The 21,480-nt window shown below is 39.1% G+C and overlaps 2 protein-coding genes across 10 annotated transcripts in view; both read left to right on the forward strand.

Moving 5' to 3' along the window:
- Positions 1 to 7,574, forward strand: part of FGD6 (FYVE, RhoGEF and PH domain containing 6) — a 143,961-nt gene extending 136,387 nt beyond the window's left edge. For all 4 annotated transcript variants that reach the window (XM_064283720.1, XM_064283719.1, XM_003405266.4 and 1 more), the window contains one exon: positions 1,207 to 7,574. In XM_064283720.1, the coding sequence (XP_064139790.1) occupies positions 1,207 to 1,243 (37 nt within the window). In that variant the 3' untranslated portion in view covers positions 1,244 to 7,574. The remainder of the gene's footprint in view (positions 1 to 1,206) is intronic.
- A 309-nt stretch (positions 7,575 to 7,883) lies between these two features.
- Positions 7,884 to 21,480, forward strand: part of NR2C1 (nuclear receptor subfamily 2 group C member 1) — a 61,830-nt gene continuing 48,233 nt past the window's right edge. Inside the window, exons 1-4 of one of the 6 annotated variants that reach the window (XM_023559764.2) lie at positions 7,885 to 8,151; positions 8,774 to 8,925; positions 10,242 to 10,487; positions 11,823 to 11,900. The gene's annotated coding sequence lies outside the window, so the exon portion shown is untranslated. Of the gene's footprint in view, positions 8,152 to 8,562; positions 8,926 to 10,241; positions 10,488 to 11,822; positions 11,901 to 21,480 lie in introns of those variants that run through there. The other 5 variants (XM_023559791.2, XM_010599366.3, XM_023559783.2 and 2 more) reach the window with 5 other exon arrangements.

The following is a 21,480-nucleotide window of genomic DNA, read 5'->3' on the forward strand; positions in this document are numbered from 1 at the left end:
TACTTATTGGCCATTCTATATCTCTTTTGGAGAAATGTCCATTCAAGTTCTTTGCCCATTTTTTAATTGGGTACTTCGTCTCTCTGTTGTTGACTTGTAGGATTCTTTATATATTCTGGATATTAAAACCTTTATCATGATTTCCAAATATTTTCACTCCAAATATATGATTTCTGAATATTTTCAGTCACTGGGCTTTTTTAAATTTTTTTTTTTTTTTTTAATGGTACAACTTACATAACATTTGTATTTAAAATTAAACTTTTTGAAAATTCTACCCTTGAAATTTAGGCTGAAATTTGAGCTGAATCTGTTATAAGCTGATATTGCTAATTAACTGAGTGATTTCAAATATTCATAGTCTCTAGGACTCTTTTCTTTATATAAAATATTATTGTAAGAAATTATATTTCAGTAAGAAAAGAAAAAAATTAGTTCAGTTGATGCTGTTTTTTAAAAAAAATGTACACACCTGGGGAGTAGGAGAATATGAGGTGGTAAATCCTAGAAGAATATATATCAAAATGTTAACATTTTATAAATTTTCAGCAGTGAACATATATTACTTTTAGAATATAAAAATATGAAAGTTAAATTTCAAAAGGAATCAATAATATTACTAGGGACTTCTGTTTTATTCCGTAGTACATAGGGTGGCTATGAGTCAGAATCGACTTGGCGGCACCTGACAACAACAACATATTGTTGGATAAAACTTTATTTTGAGAAGAAAGAATTTTGAAAAGGCTTCTATGAAACTTTGAGAAGCTTTTTTATTGCATGCAAAATGTTTGATCAACTGGGAGTGGACTAGATGCCAAATTGCCTTTATTTGAAAATATTGGAATAGGTCTGAACTAGGGATGCCCTAGTAGTATACTCTAGTGGATAGAGTTAAGAGGAGGAGACAAGAACCGAAGCTAATGTTCCTATATATCCACTTCCAAAAACCAATTAAATGGGAGCATCAGGACTTCATAGAGTTTTTACATGAAATAGCCCCTTTCTTATTCCTCACAGAAATAAAAGACATACTTTCATGTGGTGGTGGACCAAATTACCTACAGAATTCTAGTTTGTTGTAGGAAGGATCTTAAATATGCTGTTAGGGTAACTGTAACCACAGGCCCAGCTATTATCTCTTTTGTCTTCATATATATTCAGCAATTGGATTTTACAAATCTAACCCATTTCTCTTATCAATAGGTGGATAGAAGCATTCCAGGAAGGCACAATATTGTAGCAGTATCAGTTTCATCTCTTCTGTGATTCCAATAGGTGGAATTTCATCAGAATGGAGTAAATGCAGTACAAAAATTTTATAAAATGAAACATTGCCAAGATAAATCCAGCCAAACTGTCCAGTATAAGAAATTATTTTGTTAGGTATAAGGTAATTTTTTAAAATGTTTATTGTTCCATCTATGTTATTTATTAAAATTTTGATGTTTACTTAATGGTCAGAATTATTTCTGAGACTCACACTGAATTCTAAAGTACTTTTTCTTTGGATACCAGAAAACTTATTTTCATATCGTATACTGTATTAACTATTTGTGACACAGTACACACTGTTTTTTCTACCTTACATTGTAACATTCTCACCAGTGGTAAATCTTTGTAAGTAAAAAGCACATATCACAGGGCAAATTTCCATGCAGTGCTTGGTTCAAAAATGATGAATATTATGAAACTATTGATGAAAAAAATGCATGTCTTTGAATCAGTACAGTAAACTAGATGAATTTTTGTATCTTTTAATGGAAAAATGCATGACCATCTTCTACCTCAGTGACTGTGAAATGAAATTCCAGTAAATTATCTGAAGTTTTTCTACTTTTATGTACCTCTCTTGGCCAGAGTTAATGTTGTATCATCAAGGAATTATAGCAAAGGGCTAGAAACTGAATGTATTTTTAACTGTATTGTGAGTAGGAATGAGGATGTTTTCATGTGCAGAGGAACAAAAAGAACTCTGTGGGCTTTTAAAAAAAAGAGCCCTGGTAGTAACGGTTAAGCATTCGGCTGCTAACCAAAAGGCTCTGTGGGAGAAAGACCTGGCTACCTGCTCCTGTAAAGATTACAGCCTAGAAAACTGTATGAGGCAGTGGTACTTTGTCACAAAATCAACTCAATGACACATAACAACAGAAACAACAATATGGGCTTTTAAAGCCACCAAGCTCAACACAAACATAAATGTATTATTTAAAAAAATATATATGGCAAGCATTATGTCAACAATGTTCCCTGCAATTGTGAGTAAGAGTTCTGAGCCCAGGTCAATGGTGGTATTTGTACCTTAAAAAAATGTTACACTTCCTATAATGGATTGTGATTTTAAAAATGAACTGGAATTACTATATCAGAAAAGCACAAATTCTTTGCCAGTATTAACTGAAATTGTATAGTATTCATTTCTTAAAATATTTTTATACCATTTTGTGATATGTCCTCCCTGGTAATTAAAAAAAAATTCTGTAATACTTTAATCAGCTTACAGTGTACCTCATTAGGAAAGATTTATATTCATAGTTCTGGTGCACTTATTGTTTAACAGATGAACTATCTTTTAAACATAAAATTATTGGTTGGCAGAAGAAAAATGAATGAACACTATGATTAAAGTCATTCCTGATGTTTATACTATTATTGAACGAGTTTAAACTAAATATAAACTAAAAAGGCAAGGTTACCCATTCAGTATTTCACTAAGGGGTACAAGAATTTTCCTTTACAGTTCTATATAAAAGGTTTTCTAAATCAGTGTGATACCTATGATGGCCAGGGGAATTCTTGAGTGCCTTTCAGAAACCTTTTGAATGCTGTTTGCTGTAGCACCAGAGTGCCTACTAGATCTAGAGTTTGCTGCTGTAGTTTTTCTGGCTGTTTCTTGCCATGGAATCACCTGTTCCAACATCACACACAATGTCACCTGCTGTCCCCTAAGTCTTTTGTTAAAGTAGGTAAACAAATATCTTTGCAGCTGACTTATTCAAGATAGCATAAATAAAGCTTCCATCCTTATTTATGCAGGGGTAACATCCCTGCAATTTTTAATGATTCCTTTTTGGAGACTAAGGTTACACCTCATAAATGATTTCTTTCTGATTCAGTGGGTCTAGCATTCGGCACAACAAGTTATTTGGGATTCTTCCCCATCCCCTTGAGCTCTCTACTTTCTGACTAAGGTTTGACTTAAACCTCAGACTTTCAAAAAATATTCAGGCTATTTCATCTTCTAACAACTGGCTGAATCAAGAACCAGTTCTAAATTTAAACTGAGAGAGAAGAAACCTCTAGTAATTCTCTTTAATTATATATGAAACACATATGTGATTGTACTAGCTCTTAGCTTAGCCCCTTGGGAGGGTTTTGAGAATTATAACATATAGCCCTCTTCTCCAATAAAGAGGTTTTAAATGTGGAATATTATTACACTTCTCCCCTTATCAATCATTTATAACTTACTAAAACTGATCAATCTCTTGATAGTTAACACTTCAGAGAAAAAAAAATATGTGCTGCATTCTGTAAATGGAAAGTATAACCAGTACCTTAATCCTAGGAATACTGTATTTAGTACATTAATCGATGTGCTTCCATCAAATTCTTTTACAAGTATCCCCTTTTACTCATAAGAGAGAGCAGTTATAAAGCTAAGCTGAAATGGATGCTTAGAGTAACCTACACAAGGAACACCAGGTTGAACTAGATTAAGGCTGGCATTTTTTTGTGCTTATCCCCAACCAGCGCTCCTTTTTTAGCTGTAGCAGCTGTAGAAGACCCACCAGAGTCCTAGGAAAAATGAGAAAGGTTCTCTTCGGCATCATCGCACATTTCTGAACCTCTCTCTGTCCTCTTCGCCTGTGTTCCCTAATATACCCAGTATCCTGCTATTGTCTTCTGGCTGCCCAAGATAGAGGAACCACCATTGCTCATTCTCTCTTCTTCAGTCAAAATCTTGATTAAGTATTTAGAAGCATTTCTTTAAATGAGACCATCAGACCAACCCTTAACTCATATAACGCTGTAATATAACAACTAAGTGAGCGTCTTAGTTATCTAGTGATACCATAACAGACATACAAGTGGTTGGCCTTAACAAAGAAAAATTTATTCTGTCACAGTGAAGGAGGCTAGAAGTTCGAATTCAGGGTGCCAGCTCCAGGGGAAGGCATTCCTCTCTGTTAGCTCTGGAGGAAGGTCCTTGTCATCAATCTTCCCCTGGTCTCAGACCTTCTCCATGCAGGGGCATTGGGTCCAAAGAACAACGCTATTTTCCTGGCTCTTGTTTCTTGTTGGTATGAGGTGTCCCCCCCCGCCCCTTTTGTATCTCAAAAGAGACTGACTTAAAACACCACCTAATCTTGTAGATTGAGTCCTGCCTCATTAACATCACTGCTTCTAATCCTGCCTCACTAAAATCATACAGGTAGGATTTACAACACAGGAAAATCACATCAGATGACAAAATGGTAGACAGTCACACAATACTGGGAATCATGATCAAGTCAAACTGATACACTTTTTTTTGGCCGGGGGAGGGGGGGACAATTCAATCCATAACAGTGAGCATGACAGCTTTAAAGTATAATTTTGTTAGCCAAGTTTATATGGGTGGTAGAATATATCTGGAAACGGGGAAAGCCTGCTATTTGGTAATTTAGTTAAAATGTAAATATCAGTATATGATATGTCTTGAATGCATACTTTCATTGTGCTAAATTTTTGGAAAGTTTCAGATCCATTGTAGTGAAATATAATTACTGAGATTTCCAGAGAATTGAAAGCAGATACTGTATTTAATGTAGCAGTTTCTTTCATAGTAACTACCCTGTGCTTTTTAAGAGAAAATATTAAGTATTTCCTCAGGTATCTTAACCCTTTTCCTCAGGTATCATACCCTCCAGCTAATCCTCACCCATCCTTTTCTGTTCTTACTGTTTTCTTCTTTATTCTCACTTCCCCCCACTTTAAGTAGAAGAAAGTGAGGACAGAAGTCTTGTCATTAAAACTCAAACAGCCCCAAAATGCCCTCATTATTACTTAGATCTTAAACCTATACTCTTCACCATCCTACAAGGCCACATTTGCAACTACCTGTTAGATAGCTGGAAACCCTGGTGGCGTAGTGGTTAAGTGCTATGGCTGCTAACCAAAAGGTTGACAGTTTGAATCTACCAGGCTCTCCTGGGAAACTCTATGGGGCTGTTCTATTCTGTCCTATAGTGTCACTATGAGTCGGAATTGACTCGACGGCAACAGGTGGGTTGGATAGCTACACGAGTCCTTCTCAAGCATTTTAAATTTTATAGGACTAAATCTCAACTCACCTTCCCATTCAAATCTCCTTCTTTTATTTTCACCCATAATGGAAAGGCATCATTCTGGGCTCTGGGATCTGTCTCCAAGTCTCAACAAGGCTCTTTGCAGTTATCCTTGTATCCTTTCCATCCTCCTTGCCCTTTTATCTTTTTGCCCTTTTATTGTTACTGCATAGGCCCTGACTCAAGTCCCTGTTACTACTTCCCAATGATTACAGTAACTTTTCTTCTTACCTCAATACCTTCTTTATGTGGTCCCATTTTCAGCACTGCCAGAGCTATCTTTCTACAGCATAGCTATAATCTAGTTTTATCTCCTGCTATTATTATATATTTTTTTTATTACAACCTTCAGTGGCTTCCAGGTGGCTTGGCATGGAATGCAAATTCTATTACAGTTTGCCCCAAACCATGTCTCACCTTTATATATTACTTTTCCTCAGGTATCATACCCTGCAGCCAACCCTAATCCATCCCTTCTCTGTTCACAGTGTTTTCTTTATTCTCACTTTTCCCAAGAGTGCCCAACTTGAAAGCCTCCTCTGTGACAGTTGATCCTAGCCTTCTCTCCCCTGTTCCTCCAGAGTAGATCCAGTGTCTCCTTCCTCAGTGCTCCCGTGGCTCTTCGTTCATAAACACTTTCTTATGGTGCTTGTCACATTCTGCCCTTGAGAACCGAAACTGTATCTTGTTCATTGGAGATTCCTCTACAGCCCAGGGCAGAGTGCCTTGCATGAAGTGGACACTTATATTTGCTCAATACAGTTGCTTCTGATTTTCAAGAAAAAAGTGCCTGCAATACACAAACATTATCCTGGAGCTTATGATACTTTTAGTCATTTTCTAAACAAAAAATCTTATCTGTGACTTTTCCCCTTTTAAGAAAAGAGACAAATACTTTCTAGTAGGATTTTTTTTTAAGGTAAGAAATTTTCAAAAAGCTCCTTTTTTGGGTACAGGGGAAGAGATGAAGGGGGGCAGTTTTTTATATGGGTTCCTATGGCATGAAAGAACACAATCTTGAAATACTGTTGTTTCTTTAAATGATTTATGATGTATTTCTAGAAACATTTTTTAAAGTGGTAAGTCTGTTTCTTATTGTCCATATAGAAATAGATCCTTTATAAATAATTAGCATTGTAAATAATGTTAATAAGTATATTTATATTAAATAAATTTAATATCTATTTCTTGTGTGATGTCTTTTAAACCAAAACTTTTAGAGTCACAGATTTAAAGATGAACCTCACTGACCTCTTGGTTTTTCTGAAGGGAAAACTCTCCTTCACCCATAAATGATGTTCCGAAATTGGCTTCTACATCCAAGTTTTAATAAGTTAACTTACTGTGACTTAAGCGAATTAATTAGATGATAAGGGGTAATCTTGCGCATCACTACAGATATGCATACTGTGCCCTGAGAATAGAGAAAAGGTCTCAGATTACTTTTCCATTTGACCTACAGTGTACTTAGCTTTCTCCTTTGGGACCAGTTTAAAGATTGCAGGATTGAGGCAGTACTTTGCCTTAAAACCATCAAACACACAACAAATGATGGTAAAAGTAAGAGGTGGACTTTTACAGAGAATGAGTCATGAATTATATTTCCACTTGCCACATGTCCTTTTTCCATGTGTTCAGTTGCATAGTTCTAGAGGGAAATGACCTAGGAGATGTTCTGGTTCCCAAACGCACATTTGTTTTTCCTGACTTGGGCTTCTGCCTTGAATCGGCAGCTGCTTTTCTACAGTGCTGACCCTCAGTAAGATGGACTGACACTGTGGCTGTAATAATGGGCTCAAGCATAGCAACAACTGTGAGAATGTTGCAGGACCGGGCAGTGTTTGGTTCTGTTGTGCACAGGGACGCTGAGTCAGTACCGACTTGATGACAACAACAACGACCTACGCACCACACAATGGAAATTCTGAGGATCCCTTCTCTTAAAAGTCTAAACCACACAGTACTTTGCATACAGGGCAACTGCTCCTACCACACACTTTGCTGTCTCAGGTGGCCACCATCAGAAAGTGATGTTCTGTCAGTGCCCTTTAACATCTTTATTTACCATCAGGCATTGTCCTAGTGCATGAGGATACACCACTGACAAAGCAGGTAAAAACCAGCCTTCAGGGAGCTTACATTCTAGTGATTATATTCTTGCTCCATTTAATCACATCTCCATTATTTACTCACAATAATTGGTAAATAAAAACCTTGCCTTACGATATATCATTCTGCCTCGGCTCGTTTATATTTAAATAAGGAAATTTTAAATACTTGACTGGGATCTTGTTAATCCTCTAATAAACCCTAGAGTTGTTTGGCACAAATTAGAAACCGAATTGCCTAAAAACAATTGGGTTATGTTTTATTTTTATTATTCAAATCTGAGACGTTGACTCAAAACTTCCTTTTGACAAACACCATACTCCTAAAAGTACCTGATGGGGACACACAGCTCTCGGCCATTGTCCCTCCGAGCCGACAGGGGGCAGGCGACTTTCAAAACCGCGGCTGGGTTCCTCTCATCCCTCCTCCCCACCCTCCCAACAGAGAACGTCACGCCCCCCTCTCGCGGCTCCTCCACACCGTTAATGCGCAGGCGCGGGCGGGAGCGCGCACCAAGGAGCCGAGGGAGGGGTCACGAACTCTGACCCCCCCCCGAAATACACAAACTCAAAGCTCCCTCCTCCCGCTCCCTGGGTCCTCTTACTCCCCACCTTTCTCCAACCTGTCTCCTCCCGGAACTCCCCAGCATCCGCCGCAGCGGGGCTGTCGGGTCTACGCCCGGAGCAGGACCGAGCGCGGCGGAGAACCGCGGGTAAGAAGCGCCGGTGGGGAGAAAAGCGGCCGCACCAGGGGTGGGGGTCGAGAGTGTCCCTTTAACCCAACTGCCAACGGACGCACCCGCAGGACGCCCCCGCAGCCTGCAGGCTCCGGCCGGCAGGGCCGGCCCGTCTGGCACTGCCGCGGTGGGCTGCTCAGGTGGGGTTGGGAGGAAGAACGGAGAGTGGCCGGAACGGCGGGGCCGAGTGTGCGGGGCTCCAAGAGTGACCGGCGCGGGGACGCGGGTCCTCGTGAGGGCGGCACAGCGGGGCGCGGGAGGTAGTCAGCGAGCTGCTCGGTGCGCACGGCCGCCTCTCCCGCCGCGCCTCCTGCGGCGCCTCTGACCTTTCACCTACAGGAAAAGCTTCCGTCTCGGCGCTGCTGCCGCTTCCCCCTCCCCAGGGGGCCGCGCGCCGTGGCCGGGCCTGTAGGGCGCGTGGCGGCTGGCGGGACTTAGAGGCGCGGGGAGCGGTCCGACGTGGGAGAGGCTGACCCTTTCTTCGAGTGGCCGCTGGCAGAGGCCTGAACCCTTGTCACCTAGGGACTCTCAGATTTTGGTGCATACAAGTGACTGACGGAACAACGCCCGCAACTTTCACTTTTATTTTATTTTGAAGGGGGAGAGTGTCGCCGCTGCCTTTGGACCTGTGTCTTTTGCATGTCCGAGCACCCAGTAGCTTTTGTTAATAAACCCTGTCTTCAGCTCGCACAGATATCGTTCCATGAATTACAAATGTTGCTGAATTGCCCTGTAACCTGCAGTAAGTAGGTCAGTCTGTAATAAAACAATTGGAAAGGAAAAGGAAAAAAAAAAAAGACTTGAAAGTAAAGCCTTTAGGGTTTTTGCGTCTCTGAAAGTTGTAAATAGGCTGTTGACCTTGAAGTTTTTGAACGGTGTTTGCTGTGTGCTTGGTTGTTACAGGAAGATTGTATTTCAACTTTGTATGTCCGATTGGTAGATCTAAAAGATACTTAGATTTTATTCTTATGAAAAATATATTGTATTCTTAAAAAAAGGGGGGGGTTTCACGAAATGTTGCTAATTTCATCATTCCTTGTGGAGGCATTTCAATTTTATAGGAATTGAGGTATTTTGTTTTTTATTGTGCTTTAGGTGAAAGTTTACAGCTCAGGTTAATTTTTCGTACAAAAATTTGTACACATATTGTTTTATGACGTTAGTTGCAATCCTCCCAATGTGAGGACCCCCCCCCCCCCACCGCCCCGTGTCCATTCGGCTAGTTCTTATGACTTTCCATCCTGTGTTTGGACAGGAGCCGCCCATTTGGTCTTATGTATCTGAATGAACTAAGAAAAGAAGCACATTCCTCACGCGTATTATTTTTTGTTTTATAGTCCTGTCAGATCTTTGTCCGAAAAGTGGGCTTCGGGAATGGTTTCAGTTCTGGGTTAACAGTGTGTCAGGAGGCCATAGTTTTGGGGGTTCCTCCAGTTTCCAGTAAGTTTGGGCTTTTAAGGAAGACACAAACCAACGGCAGCAAAAATTCCTGAAATACCTACTTCTGTGTGTCTGCCGCAGAGCCTAATTCCTACCTTTGGGATATAAAAAAAGACAAAAGAAGTAGCATACGATAATTAATAAATATTAGAAATACAATTCCTTACTTTCTTTCCATACACATTGCTGTGGAGTCGATTTCGACTCATAGCGACCCCATAGGACAGAGTAGAACTGCCCCTTAGTGTTTCCAAGGAGTGTCTGGTGGATTCAAACTGTTGGCCTATTTTTGTTTAGCAGATGAGCTCTTAACCACTATACCACCAGGACTCCAAATCACAAAATCCTTCGGCAACCTTTAAAAATCTTTTTTTGAAAGCCGTGGACTCCTCCTTAGAAAAATGCACGTGCACATACAGTTTTGCATACAATAGAAAAAAAGGAGTTTATTCATGAATCCTAGTTAACAACCTTACTGTACACAGTAAATACTAGACCAGTCTGGCAAGAGTGGGTAAAAACTATTTGAACTGAGCTGGGGTGGGGAAGGGAGTGTAGGAGATTGGAACGATATATTGAGGAATAAGTAACATCTTTTTTTTTTTTTTTTACTTTAACCTGAATAGGTGGCGTCTCTTGGGAATGATAGGAGAGAAGATGAGGAAATCAAATTATAAAGGAGTTCGCCATAGTTTTCTCAGGGCCAGGCATGTAGTGGTTGCTTAATAAATACTGAAAGAATACCAAGGCAAGGAGTTAGGACTTATTCTTTGGCCATTAAAAAGACACCGATGGTTCCAAAGCAGGAAAATAAGGATGTAATTCAGTTCCGCAAACATGCTGAGAACCTACTTGCCAAAGCACTCTACCAGGTACTGATACAAAGATGGTTCTTGTTTTCTATTGTGTGCCAGCGATTCCTGCTCATATCGACCCTGTAGGGCAGAGTAGAACTGCCCCATAGGATTTTCTAAGCTGTAATCTTTACGGAGGAGTCTTGGTTGTGCAAAAGTTAAACACTTGGCTGCTACCTGAAAGGGCAGCAGCTCAAACTGACGAGCTGCTCCATGTGAAAAAGTTATGTAGGTCTACTCCCATAAAAATTACAGCCTTGGAAACCTTATTAGGAATCAGTTGGACAGCAAAGTGTTCACCCTAGCAGATCTCCAAGTCTTTTCTCCCGCAGAGGAGCAGCTGGTCAGTTCCAACAGCCTAACCTTTTGGTTAGCAGCCAAGCACTTAACCATTGTACCACCAGGGCTCCTTTCTTACCTTCTAGTGGCTTTTAATATGCATAGAGTTGTATATGTTAAATACACATTCAGGAAGCTCAGTTCTGGCAGTAGCTGAAATTTTACTCCATGTGTTAAGTTGGGATTCTTGGACGAGGAGGTTTTATGAACCCCTTAGTATTTAACATATGCTGTTGTTTGCAGTGTGAATGTACTTGTGTGTATATGTACCTACTTATGTTTTTCTGAGGGAAACCTTAGATTCCCAAAAGGATGTTTGACTCACCCCATTCTTTCCAAAAAACCATTGTTGTATACTGTGCTTTCAAACTTTTTTGACTATGCCCTACAGAAAGAAATATAGTTTGTACTATTATTCAGCACACACACACATATAAAATGGAAATAAAGATTTCATGAAACTATTCATACCCTTTCTATACCTAATGAGCTGATATTTTCTATTGTTTTCTTTTTTTAAGAAAATTCTGGTCATTACCTACTAAATTAATTTTCCCACCCATCAGTGGCTCTTATCACGCAGTTTGCAAAATACTGCTATGAGTGACAGCATCCTAGATAGAGTCGATGGGAGTGTGACTACATGGGAAAGAATGGAGGTGGGGGGGGGTATTGGGAAAAGAAAATGAGCATCTACTTTGATGTATCTGATGTAAACAGAATGATCAAAAAGGAATATTTAAAAATTTTAACCTGAGTGGGAGAAGGATGGTACTATCAACAAAATATACATTTTTTGCCATCCACTTCTGCGAGGAAGATGCGGAGATGAGATCAAGGTAAATGTAAAAAAAAAAAAAAAAAGCCAGGGCTAGAAATGTGAGCCTGGGTGCCCTCTATGTGTCAGTTACTTCTAGGGTAAAAAAGGCAGCATCCTCATGCTTTTTGCTCTGCCCCTTGCAGTGGTGAAAATACTTATCCTTCAATGCCTAACTCAAATGTCTCTTTTGTAAGATTTTCACGGACACTCCTCCAGTGTGGTTGCTCTTCTGAACTCCCCCTGTTTGTTGATTGAGCATTTCATTCATTCAGGTAACTTTCATGGAATGCTTCTTACATGTTAGCAGCTGGTATGTTTTCACATGTATGTAATCTGTACAGCAGCCTTTTGAAGTAGGTTTTATTGAATCTATTTATGAAGAAACTGAGTTTTGGTTAAAAGACCATATTCAGCATATGGTTGTACCTTTAACCAAACCAAACCAAACCTGTCACCATAGGTTCAATTCCTTTTCATAGTAACCTTATAGCGCAGGGTAGAACTGCCACATAGAGTTTCCAAGGCTGTAACCTTTATGGGGGTTGGAGCACTACATTGACTGGGAACTGCCAGAAATTCAGGCCAGATTCAGAAGAGAATTTGGAAGGAGGGGTATCATTGCTGATGTCAGATGGATCTTGGCTGAAAGCAGAGCATACCAGAAAGATGTTTATCTGTGTTTTATTGACTATGTAAAGGCATTCAACTGTGTGAATCATAATAAAGATGGATAACACTACGAAGAATGGAAATTTCAAAACGCTTAATTGTTCTCATGAGGAACCTTTACATAGACTGTGAGGCAATTGTTGGAACAAAACAAGGGAATCCTGCACAGTTTAAAATCAGGAAAGGTGTGCATCAGGGCTATATCCTTTCACCGTACTTTGTATGCTGAGCACAATATCAGAGAAGCTAGACTATATGAAGAAGAACAGGGCATCAGGATTGGAGGAAGACTCGTTCGCAGCCTGTGATATGCAGATGACATAACCTTGCTTGCTAAAAGTGAAGAGGACTTGAGGTACTTACTGATGAAGATCAAAGACTAAGCCTTCTGTGTGGATTACACCTCCATATAAAGAAAACAAATAGCCTCACAACTGGACCAATACGCAACATTATGATAAAGAGAGGAGATATTGAGATCATTCTTGTCTATTATCTAGTTAGGGAATTCCCCTCTTCCTCCCTTCCTGTCCTCAGAAGCACCAAAGAATGTTTTCTTCTGTGTTTAAACCTTTTCTTGAGTTCTTGTAATAGTAGCCTCATACAGTACTTGTCCTTTTGCGGTTGACTAATTTCACTCAGCATAATGCCTTCCAGGTTCATCCATGTTGTGAGATGTTTCACAGATTCATTGTTGTTCTTTATCATTGTGTAGTATGTCATCATGTGAATATACCATAATTTGTTCATCCATTCGTCTGCTGATGGGCACCTAGGTTGTTTCCATCTTTTCGCTGTCATGAACAGTGCTGCTGTGAACATGGGTGTGCATGTATCTATTTGTGGATGGCTTTTATTTCTCTAGGATATATTCCAAGGAGTGGGATTGCTGGATGCTATGGTACTTCTAGCTTTTTAAGGAAGCACCAAATCAATTTCCAAAGTGGTTGTACCGTTTTACATTCCCGCCAACAGTGTGTGTGTTCCAGCCACTCCGCAACCTCTTCAACATTTATTATTTTGTGTTTTTTGGATTGATGCCAGCCTTGTTGGAGTGAGATGGAATCTCATTGTAGTTTTGATTTGCATTTCTCTAATGGCTAATGATGGTGAGCATTTCCTCATGTATCTGTTCGCCACCTGAATGTCTTCTTCAGTGAAGTGCCCGTTCATATCCTTTACCCATTTTTTAATTGGGTTATTTGTCTTTTTGTAGTAGAGTTTTTGCAGTATCATGTAGATTTTAGAGATGAGGTGCTGATCGGAAATGTTATAGCTGAAAAGTTTTTCCCAGTCTGTAGGTAATTTTTTTACTCTTTTGATGAAGTCTTTGGATGAGCATAGGTGTTTGATTTTTAGGAGATCACAGTTATCCGGTTTTTCTTCTGGTGCTTATGCATTGTTAGTTATGGTTTGTATTTTGTTTATGCCATGTATTAGGACTCCTGCCATTGCCCCGATTCTTTCTTCCGTGATCTTTATCTTTTTAGATTTTATATTTAGGTCTTTGATCCACTTTGAGTTAGTTTTTGTGCATGGTGTGAGGTATGGGTCTTGTTTCATTTTTTTTGCAGATGGTTATCCAGTTATGCCAGCACTATTTGTTAAAAAGACTGCCTTTTCCCCATTTAATAGACTTTGGGCCTTTGTCAAATGTCAGCTGCTCATAGGTAGATGAATTTACATCTGGATTCTTAATTCTGTTCCATTGGTCTATGTATCTGTTGTTATACCAGTACCAGGTACCATGGCAGTATAATATGTTCGAAAATCGGGTAGTGTGAGGCCTCCCACTTTGTTCTTCTTTTTCAGTAATGCTTTACTTATCTGGGGCTTCTCCCCTTTCCATATAAAGTTGGTGATTTGTTTCTCTATCTGGTTAAAAATGACATTGCAATTTGGGTCGGGATTGCATTGTATCTGTAGATTGCTTTGGGTATAATTGATATTTTCGCAGTGTTGAGTCTTCCTATCCATGAGCAAGGTGTGTTTTTCCACTTATGTAGGTCTCTTTTGGCTTCTTGCAGTAGTGTCTTGTAGTTTTCTTTGTATAGGCCTTTTATGTCTCTGGTTAGATTTATTCCTAAGTATTTTATCTTCTTTGGGGCTATTGTACACGGTATTGATTTGGTGATTTCCTCTAGGGTGTTCTCTTTGTTGGTGTAGAGGAATCCAACTGACTTTTGTGTGTTTATCTTATATCCTGATACTTTGCTAAAATCTTCTATTAGTTCCAGTGGTTTTCTTTGGGGCTCTTTTTGTATAAGATCATATCGTCTACAAATAGAGATACTTTTACTTCTTCTTACCAATTTGCATGCACTTTATTTCTTTATCTAGCCTAACGGCTCTGGCTAGGAACTGCAGCGCAGTGTTGAATAAGAGTGGTGATAAAGGACATCCTTGTCTGGTTCCCATTCTCAAAGGGAATGCTTTCAGACTCTTTCCACTTAGGATGATGTTGGCCTTTGGCTTTGTATAAATGCCCTTTATTATGTTGAGGAATTTCCCTTCTATTCCTGTTTTGCTGAGGGTTTGTATCATGAATGTGTGTTGGACTTTCTCAAATGCCTTTTCTGCATCAGTTGATAGAATCATGTGGTTCTTGTCTTTTATTTTATTTATGTGATAGATTACATTGTTTTTCTAATGTTGAACTATCTCTGCATACCTGGTATGAATCCCACTTGGTCATGGTGAATTATTTTTTTGATATGTTTTTGAATTCTGTTAGCTAGAATTTTGTTGAGGATTTTTGCGTCTGTGTTCATGAGGGATATTGGTCTGTAATTTTCTTTTTTTGTGGTGTCTTTACCTGGCTGTGGTATCAGGATTATGCTGGCTTCATAGAATGAATTTGGGAGTAATCCATACTCTCCTATGCTCTGAAATACCTTTAGTAGTAGTGATGTTGACTCTGAGAGTTTGGTAGAATTCTCCAGTGAAGCCATCAGGGCCAGGACTTTTTTGTTGTTGGGAGTTTTCTTAATTACCGCTTCAACCTCTTCTCTTGTTATAGGTTTATGTAGTTGTTCTACCTCCTTTTGTGTTAGTTAAGGTAGGTAGTTTCTAGAAATTTGTTCATTTCCTCTGGGTTTTCAAATTCGTTGGAGTACATTTTTTCATAGTAGTCTGTTACGATTCTTTTAATTTCCTTTGGCTCTGTTGTGATATCACCCACCTCATTTTTTATTTGGGATATTTGCTTCCTCTCCTGTTTTTCTTTTGTCAGTTTGACCAGTGGTTTATCAATTTTGTTGATCTTCATAGAACCAAGTTTTGGTCTTGATAACTCAGTTGTTTTTCTATTCTCTATTTCGTTTATTTCTGCTCTAATTTTTATTATTTCTTCTAGTCCCCTGGGCTTCTTTTGCTGCACTCTTTCTATTGGTTCAAGTTGTAGGGTTAATGTTTTGATTTTGACCCTTTTTTCTTTATGGATGTGTGCCTTTATCGCTATAAATTGACCTCTGGGCACTGCTTTTGCTATATCCCAAAAGTTCTGGTAGGATGTGTTTTCATTCTCATTTGATTCTGTTGATTTCTTTATTCTGTCTTTGATTTCTTCTATAGCCCAGTAGTTTTTCTGCAAGGTGTTGTTAAGTTTCCATGCATTTGATTTTTTTCCCTTGCTTTTCCTGTTATTGATTTTTACTTTCATGGGTTTATGGTCCGAAAAGGTGCTTTGTAATACTTTGATGTTTTAGATTCTGTTAGGCTTTGTGGCCTAATAACGTGGTCTCTTCTGGAGAATGTTCCATGTGCATTGGAAAAGGAAGTATAGTTGGCTGCTGTTGGGTAGAGTGTTCTGTATATATCTGTGAGATAAAGTTATTTGATTGTGGCATTTAGATCTTCCATGTCTTTATTAAGCTCCTTTCTAGATACTCTGTCCTTCACTGAAAGTGCTGTGTTGAAGTCTCCTACTATTATTGTGGAGCTGGCTATTTCTCTTTTTAATGCTGTTAGAGTTTGTTTTATGTATTTTGGAGCCCTGTTGTTGAGTGCATAAATATTTATTATGGTTATGTCCTCCTGGTGTACTGACCCTTAAATTTTTGTATCGTGTCCTTCCATATTCTTTGTGTGGTGGGTTTTGCTTTAAAGTCTGTTTTTTCAGAGATTAATATTGCCACTCGTGCTCTTTTTTCATTGTTGTTTGTTTGATTTTTTTTTCCATCCTTTGAGTTTTAGTTTGTGTCTTTGAGTCTAAGGGGTATCTCTTGTAGGAAGCATATAGACAGATCATGTTTTTTGGTGCATTTAGTCCACTTAACTTTCAGCGTAATTATTGATAGGTATGAGTTTTTAGTGCTGTCATTTTGATGTATTTTTTTGTCTGTTGTTGACAGTTTCTTTGTTCCACTTAATTTTCTGTGCCGAGTTTTTTTTCTTTATGCATTTTCTTTTCACCTTTTTCATTGTTGATTTTGTATTTGCTGAGTCTTTATGTTTTTCTTGTTTTTTATGTTGATGTGTAGGATTGTTAGTTTCCTTTGTGGTCTACCTTAATATTTACCTCTGTTTTTCTAAGCTTAAATCAGTCTTTTATTTCTTGATATCGTCTTGTCTTCCTCTCCATATGAAAGTTCTATGGCTACATTACTTAGTCCCTCTTCTTTGTTCTAATGTTATTATCTTTTACATATTGACATCTGTTTCCTGTTTTCAGTGTTATAACTTTGATTTATTTTTGTGACTTCCCTATTGGGTTGATATCTAATTGTTCTGTCCTGTGTTCTAGTCTTGGGTTGTTATCTGATGCTATTGATTTTCTAACCAGAGACCCCCGTTAGTATTTCTTGGAGTTTTGGATTGGTTTCTGCAAATTCCCTTAACTTCTGTTTATCTGGAAGCGCCCTAATTTTGCCATCATATTTGAGGGACAGTTTTGCTGAATATGTAATTCTTGGCTGGCAGTTTTTTTTCTTCAAGGCTTTATATGTGTCATCCCATTGCCTTCTTGCCTGCATCGTTTCTGCTGAGTATTCAAAGCTGGGTCTTATTGACCTTCCTTTGTAGATGACTTTTCGTTTATCCCTAGCCACTCTTAAAATTCTTTCTTTATCTTAGGTTTTGGCAAGTTTGATTATAATATGTTTTAGTAAGTTTCTTTTGGGATCTATCCTGTGTGGGATTCGATGAGCTTCTTGGATAGATATCCTCTCATCTTTCACAACATTAGAGAAGTTTTCTGCCAACAAATCTGCAACAATTCTCTCTGTATATTCTGTTATCCCCCCTGTTTTGGTATGCCAATCACTCGTGATAGAGTCCCATGTAATTTTTAGAGTTTTTTCATTAAAAAAAAATTTTTTTCCCCAAATAAATTGGTGGCAAGTGCTTTATCTTCAGTCTCACTAATTCTGATTTCCATTGCTTCAATTCTGCTCCTGTGGCTTTCTATTGAGTTATCTAATTCTGAAATTTTATTGTTAATCTTTTGGCTTTCTGTTTCCTATCTCTGGATTCTTGTAGCCTGTTAAATTTGTCATTATGCGCTTGCATAACCTTCTTACGTTCCTCTAGTGCTTTGTCTGTGTGTTCCTTGGTTTATTCTGCTTTTTGCCTGATCTCCTTCATGATATCTTGAAGAGTTCTGTATATTACTCTTTTGAATTCTACCTCTTGTAATTCCAAGAAGTTCTCTTCCTCCAGAAAATTTCTTGAATCTTTGTTTTGGGCGCTTGCTGAAGCCATCATGATCTGCCCCTTTATGTGAATTGATATTGACTGTTGTTTCTGAGCAATCAGTAAGTTATTATATTTATTTTATGTTTGCTTACTGTGTCCTAGCTTCTTGTTTTTTGTTTTGGTATGCCCAAGTAGGCTGGTTGTGTGAGCTCGTATGGTTATTGGCACCTTTGAAGCTTTCACATCTTGCCTCCAGGTGTTTAGAGCTGTTACTAGGTATGTAAGCCCAGGTGTCCATTTAGTTTTCTTGTATAGATTCAGCTCAGGTGTCCAGGTAGTAGATCACCAAGTGTGTGGTACAGGCTCTCACCTACAGTCTGAGGCAGGCAGGGGTGGTTGGAGTAGGCACAGCAATGCTGGGGGCTGATGGCTGCCCCTGAGTGTCTGGGAGGAAAACACATCCCTGTTCCCTAGGGTGCATAGGTGGGTGGGTTTTGCAGCCCGACCATGGGCACCCAGTGCTGTTGGCTGTAAAGGTTGGGAGGCACCACTTTTTCTTAAAATGTTGTCAGTGGTGGCTAGGTGGTGTTGGTGGAGCCACCAGTCCTCCAGCCCCTGATGTGGGTAGGTGAAGACCCTGTTTAATGGGTAGGACAGTGTCAGATGTCACGAATTTGTCATTCCACCTTAGAGCTGATACAGTTGAAAATAGGCTTCAGGTATATACCCTATTGTACTTGGCTAATGAGGGCCTACACTGTTGAAATGGGCCCACATAGGTCTATGCAGGGGTGAAAGGCATTCAGAGTCCATGGACCACTTAAGCCTGTGCTTAGGCAAAGGGGCTGTGCCTTGCCTGAGTTTCCAGCTTAGAGGAGCTGGCAGATTTTTTTTTCCTGTTTGTTAATTTGTTCCTTCTCCAAAGCCAGAAGAATGGCTCAGGGCGCGCGACGGGTCCCACTTCCAACCCAGGGGATGCAATAGTCACTGAGGCCAGCCTGACCTGGTGCAGAGCTGGGAGGGTGCAGGTAAATAGGAGAGAGGTTCTTCCCAAAGGGGGTGTTTTTTGCTTCACGCGTAAGGTTAGATGCATGTGCTTATGTTTTGCCAATTGAGCACCGCTTCTCGCTGATTCTGGAGGATTGAGCAGACTCTGTGCCACTTGGTCTCTCCCACTGTGGGAGGAGCATCCCAAGCACCACTGCTTGCCTCACTGTGCATGCCAGCTGATCTCACCTGCACTGTGCCATTTCCCACTGGGTCAAGTCCGGCAACTCCTTGCTGCTTCTGAACCATGTCTCCCTTCTGCTGCCGCTCAGTCCAGTTCCTCAACTTTGCCTTTGATTTTCAAATTGTAGATTGTCATACATAATCGATGCACTTGTTTTTTTGAGTCTTTATTGTAAGAGGGACCACAGGAAGCGTCTGACTACTCTGTCATCTTGGCCACGCCTCCAGCAAGATATTTTTAAGAATGATTAGAATTCTAAACCTTTATCCCTGTTTGAAAAATTGGATATCTTATTTCTTTCTAAATATTGTAAGTGATTTAAAAAAAAAATGACACGAGCCGTGGTGTTTTCAATCACCTTATATGCATGCAAAAGCTAGGCAATGAATAAGGAAGACCGAAGGTGAATTGGTGCCTTTGAATTATGGTGTTGATGAAGAGTATTGAATATATCATGGACTGCCAGAAGAACGAAAAAGTCTCTCTCGGAAGAAGTACAACTAGAATGCTCCTTAGAAGCAAGGATGGTGAGACTTCATCTCACGTACTTTGGACATGTTATTAGGAGGGGCCAGTCTCTGGAGAAGGACATCATGCTTGTAAGGCAGAGGGTCAGCAAAAAAGAGGAAGACCCTCAACGAGATGGATTGACAACAGTGGCTGCAACAATGAGCTCAAACATGGCAACATTTGTGAGGATGGTGCAGGACTGGGCAGTGTTTCATTCTCTTGTACATAAGGGTTGCTATGAGTCAGAGGCGACTTGATGGCATCTAACAACAAATAGAGATGACTCGTATTTCATGTAGTGCTTGACAGTTTAGAAAGCATTTATACATACATTATTTAGCTACTGTCACACACTCTGGGATTATTAGGCCATTAAGGAATCTGAGACTCAGTGTTAAATGATTTGTTCCAGGTAATAGAGCCAAGTGTTGAAAGTGAGATACAAACTTCACAAAACTGATGAAATCAAACTGACTGAAGATAGAGAAAATATACTTAAATTATTCATTTTTGGGGGGACAGTAGGCACATTTTTTTTTTTTCACTTCAGTTGTAATACCTTGTCAATCTCTACTTACCCTTGCATAGTAATTAGTATCCACTAATTTTTTAGATGCTAGAGGAGGAGCCCTGGTGGCACAGTGGTTAAGAGCTCGGCTGCTAACCAAATGTCTGGCAGTTCTAATGCACCAGCCGCTACTTGAAAACCCTATGGGGCAGTTCTTTTCTGTCCTGTAATGTCGCTGTGAGTCAGAATCAACTCGATGGCAGGGGTTTGTTTATTTTTTTTAGCTGCTAAAGGAAAGGAGGCCTGGTAGCACAAAGGTTAAGTACTCAAGTGCTAACTGAAAGGTTTGCAGTCTGAACCTACCACCCAGCAGCTTTGTGGAAGAAAGACTTGGCAATCTGCTTTCATAAAGATTACAGCTTAGAAAGCCTTATGGGGCAGTTCTCCTCTGTCACATGGGGTCTCTCTCAGTCAACATCATCTCCATGGCAACTAACAATAGCTGCTATAGGAACTATAAGGGTCTACCAGAAATTATCCTTAGTGATGAAGAAAGGACATGTGAAAGAGTGTTTCATTCTGTTGCTTTCTCATTCTAAATGGAAAAAATATTATTAAAGCCATTATATTTTATACTCTTTAAATGGTAAGATTTTCATTTATTTAGCATAATCTGATATAAATGCATACTGAGGATTAAATATTGCTTTTAGTACAATTAACTGAAACATTTTAAAATTTTTAATCAAAAGAAAGAAACAGTTCAGATCATTTGGCAATTAATATTAATTATAACTACTAAAATATTAGTGAAATATAATAAAGTCACATGCAGTTTCAGTATTTTTGATTATATGATATGGAGAAAAAGCAAAAGCCAAGGGTAATCCAGTATACTTTACAGGCTCTCAGATCCATGTGAAGGTAATAATGCATTAAATTCAAGTTAACCTTAATGCATAAGAAACTACCACTAATGAAGAACAATCATAAAATTCTAGAGAATTTTTCTGTACTTCTGAATGAATGCAATTATTTTGTCAGTTTTCACAAAATACTGATAAAAGGGTATGTTAAATGACTGCAGTGATGAGTTTGTTTGTAATTACAGTTGCCCTTTATTTAAACTACTACTGCCAGTCTGTATCAGAGTTCTCCTATTTAGGCTGTAATATCTTTGAAAGGTGAAATTGTTGGATCTTTAATAATTTTTTAATAGAAATTTTGAAAATATACAAAGCTAGAGAGAATAGTTTGATGAACCCCTTCATAAGCTTTATCTGTTTCAACAATTGTCAAC

Source organism: Loxodonta africana, chromosome 4, assembly GCF_030014295.1.
Source record: "Loxodonta africana isolate mLoxAfr1 chromosome 4, mLoxAfr1.hap2, whole genome shotgun sequence".
Taxonomy (NCBI): Eukaryota; Metazoa; Chordata; class Mammalia; order Proboscidea; family Elephantidae; genus Loxodonta; species Loxodonta africana.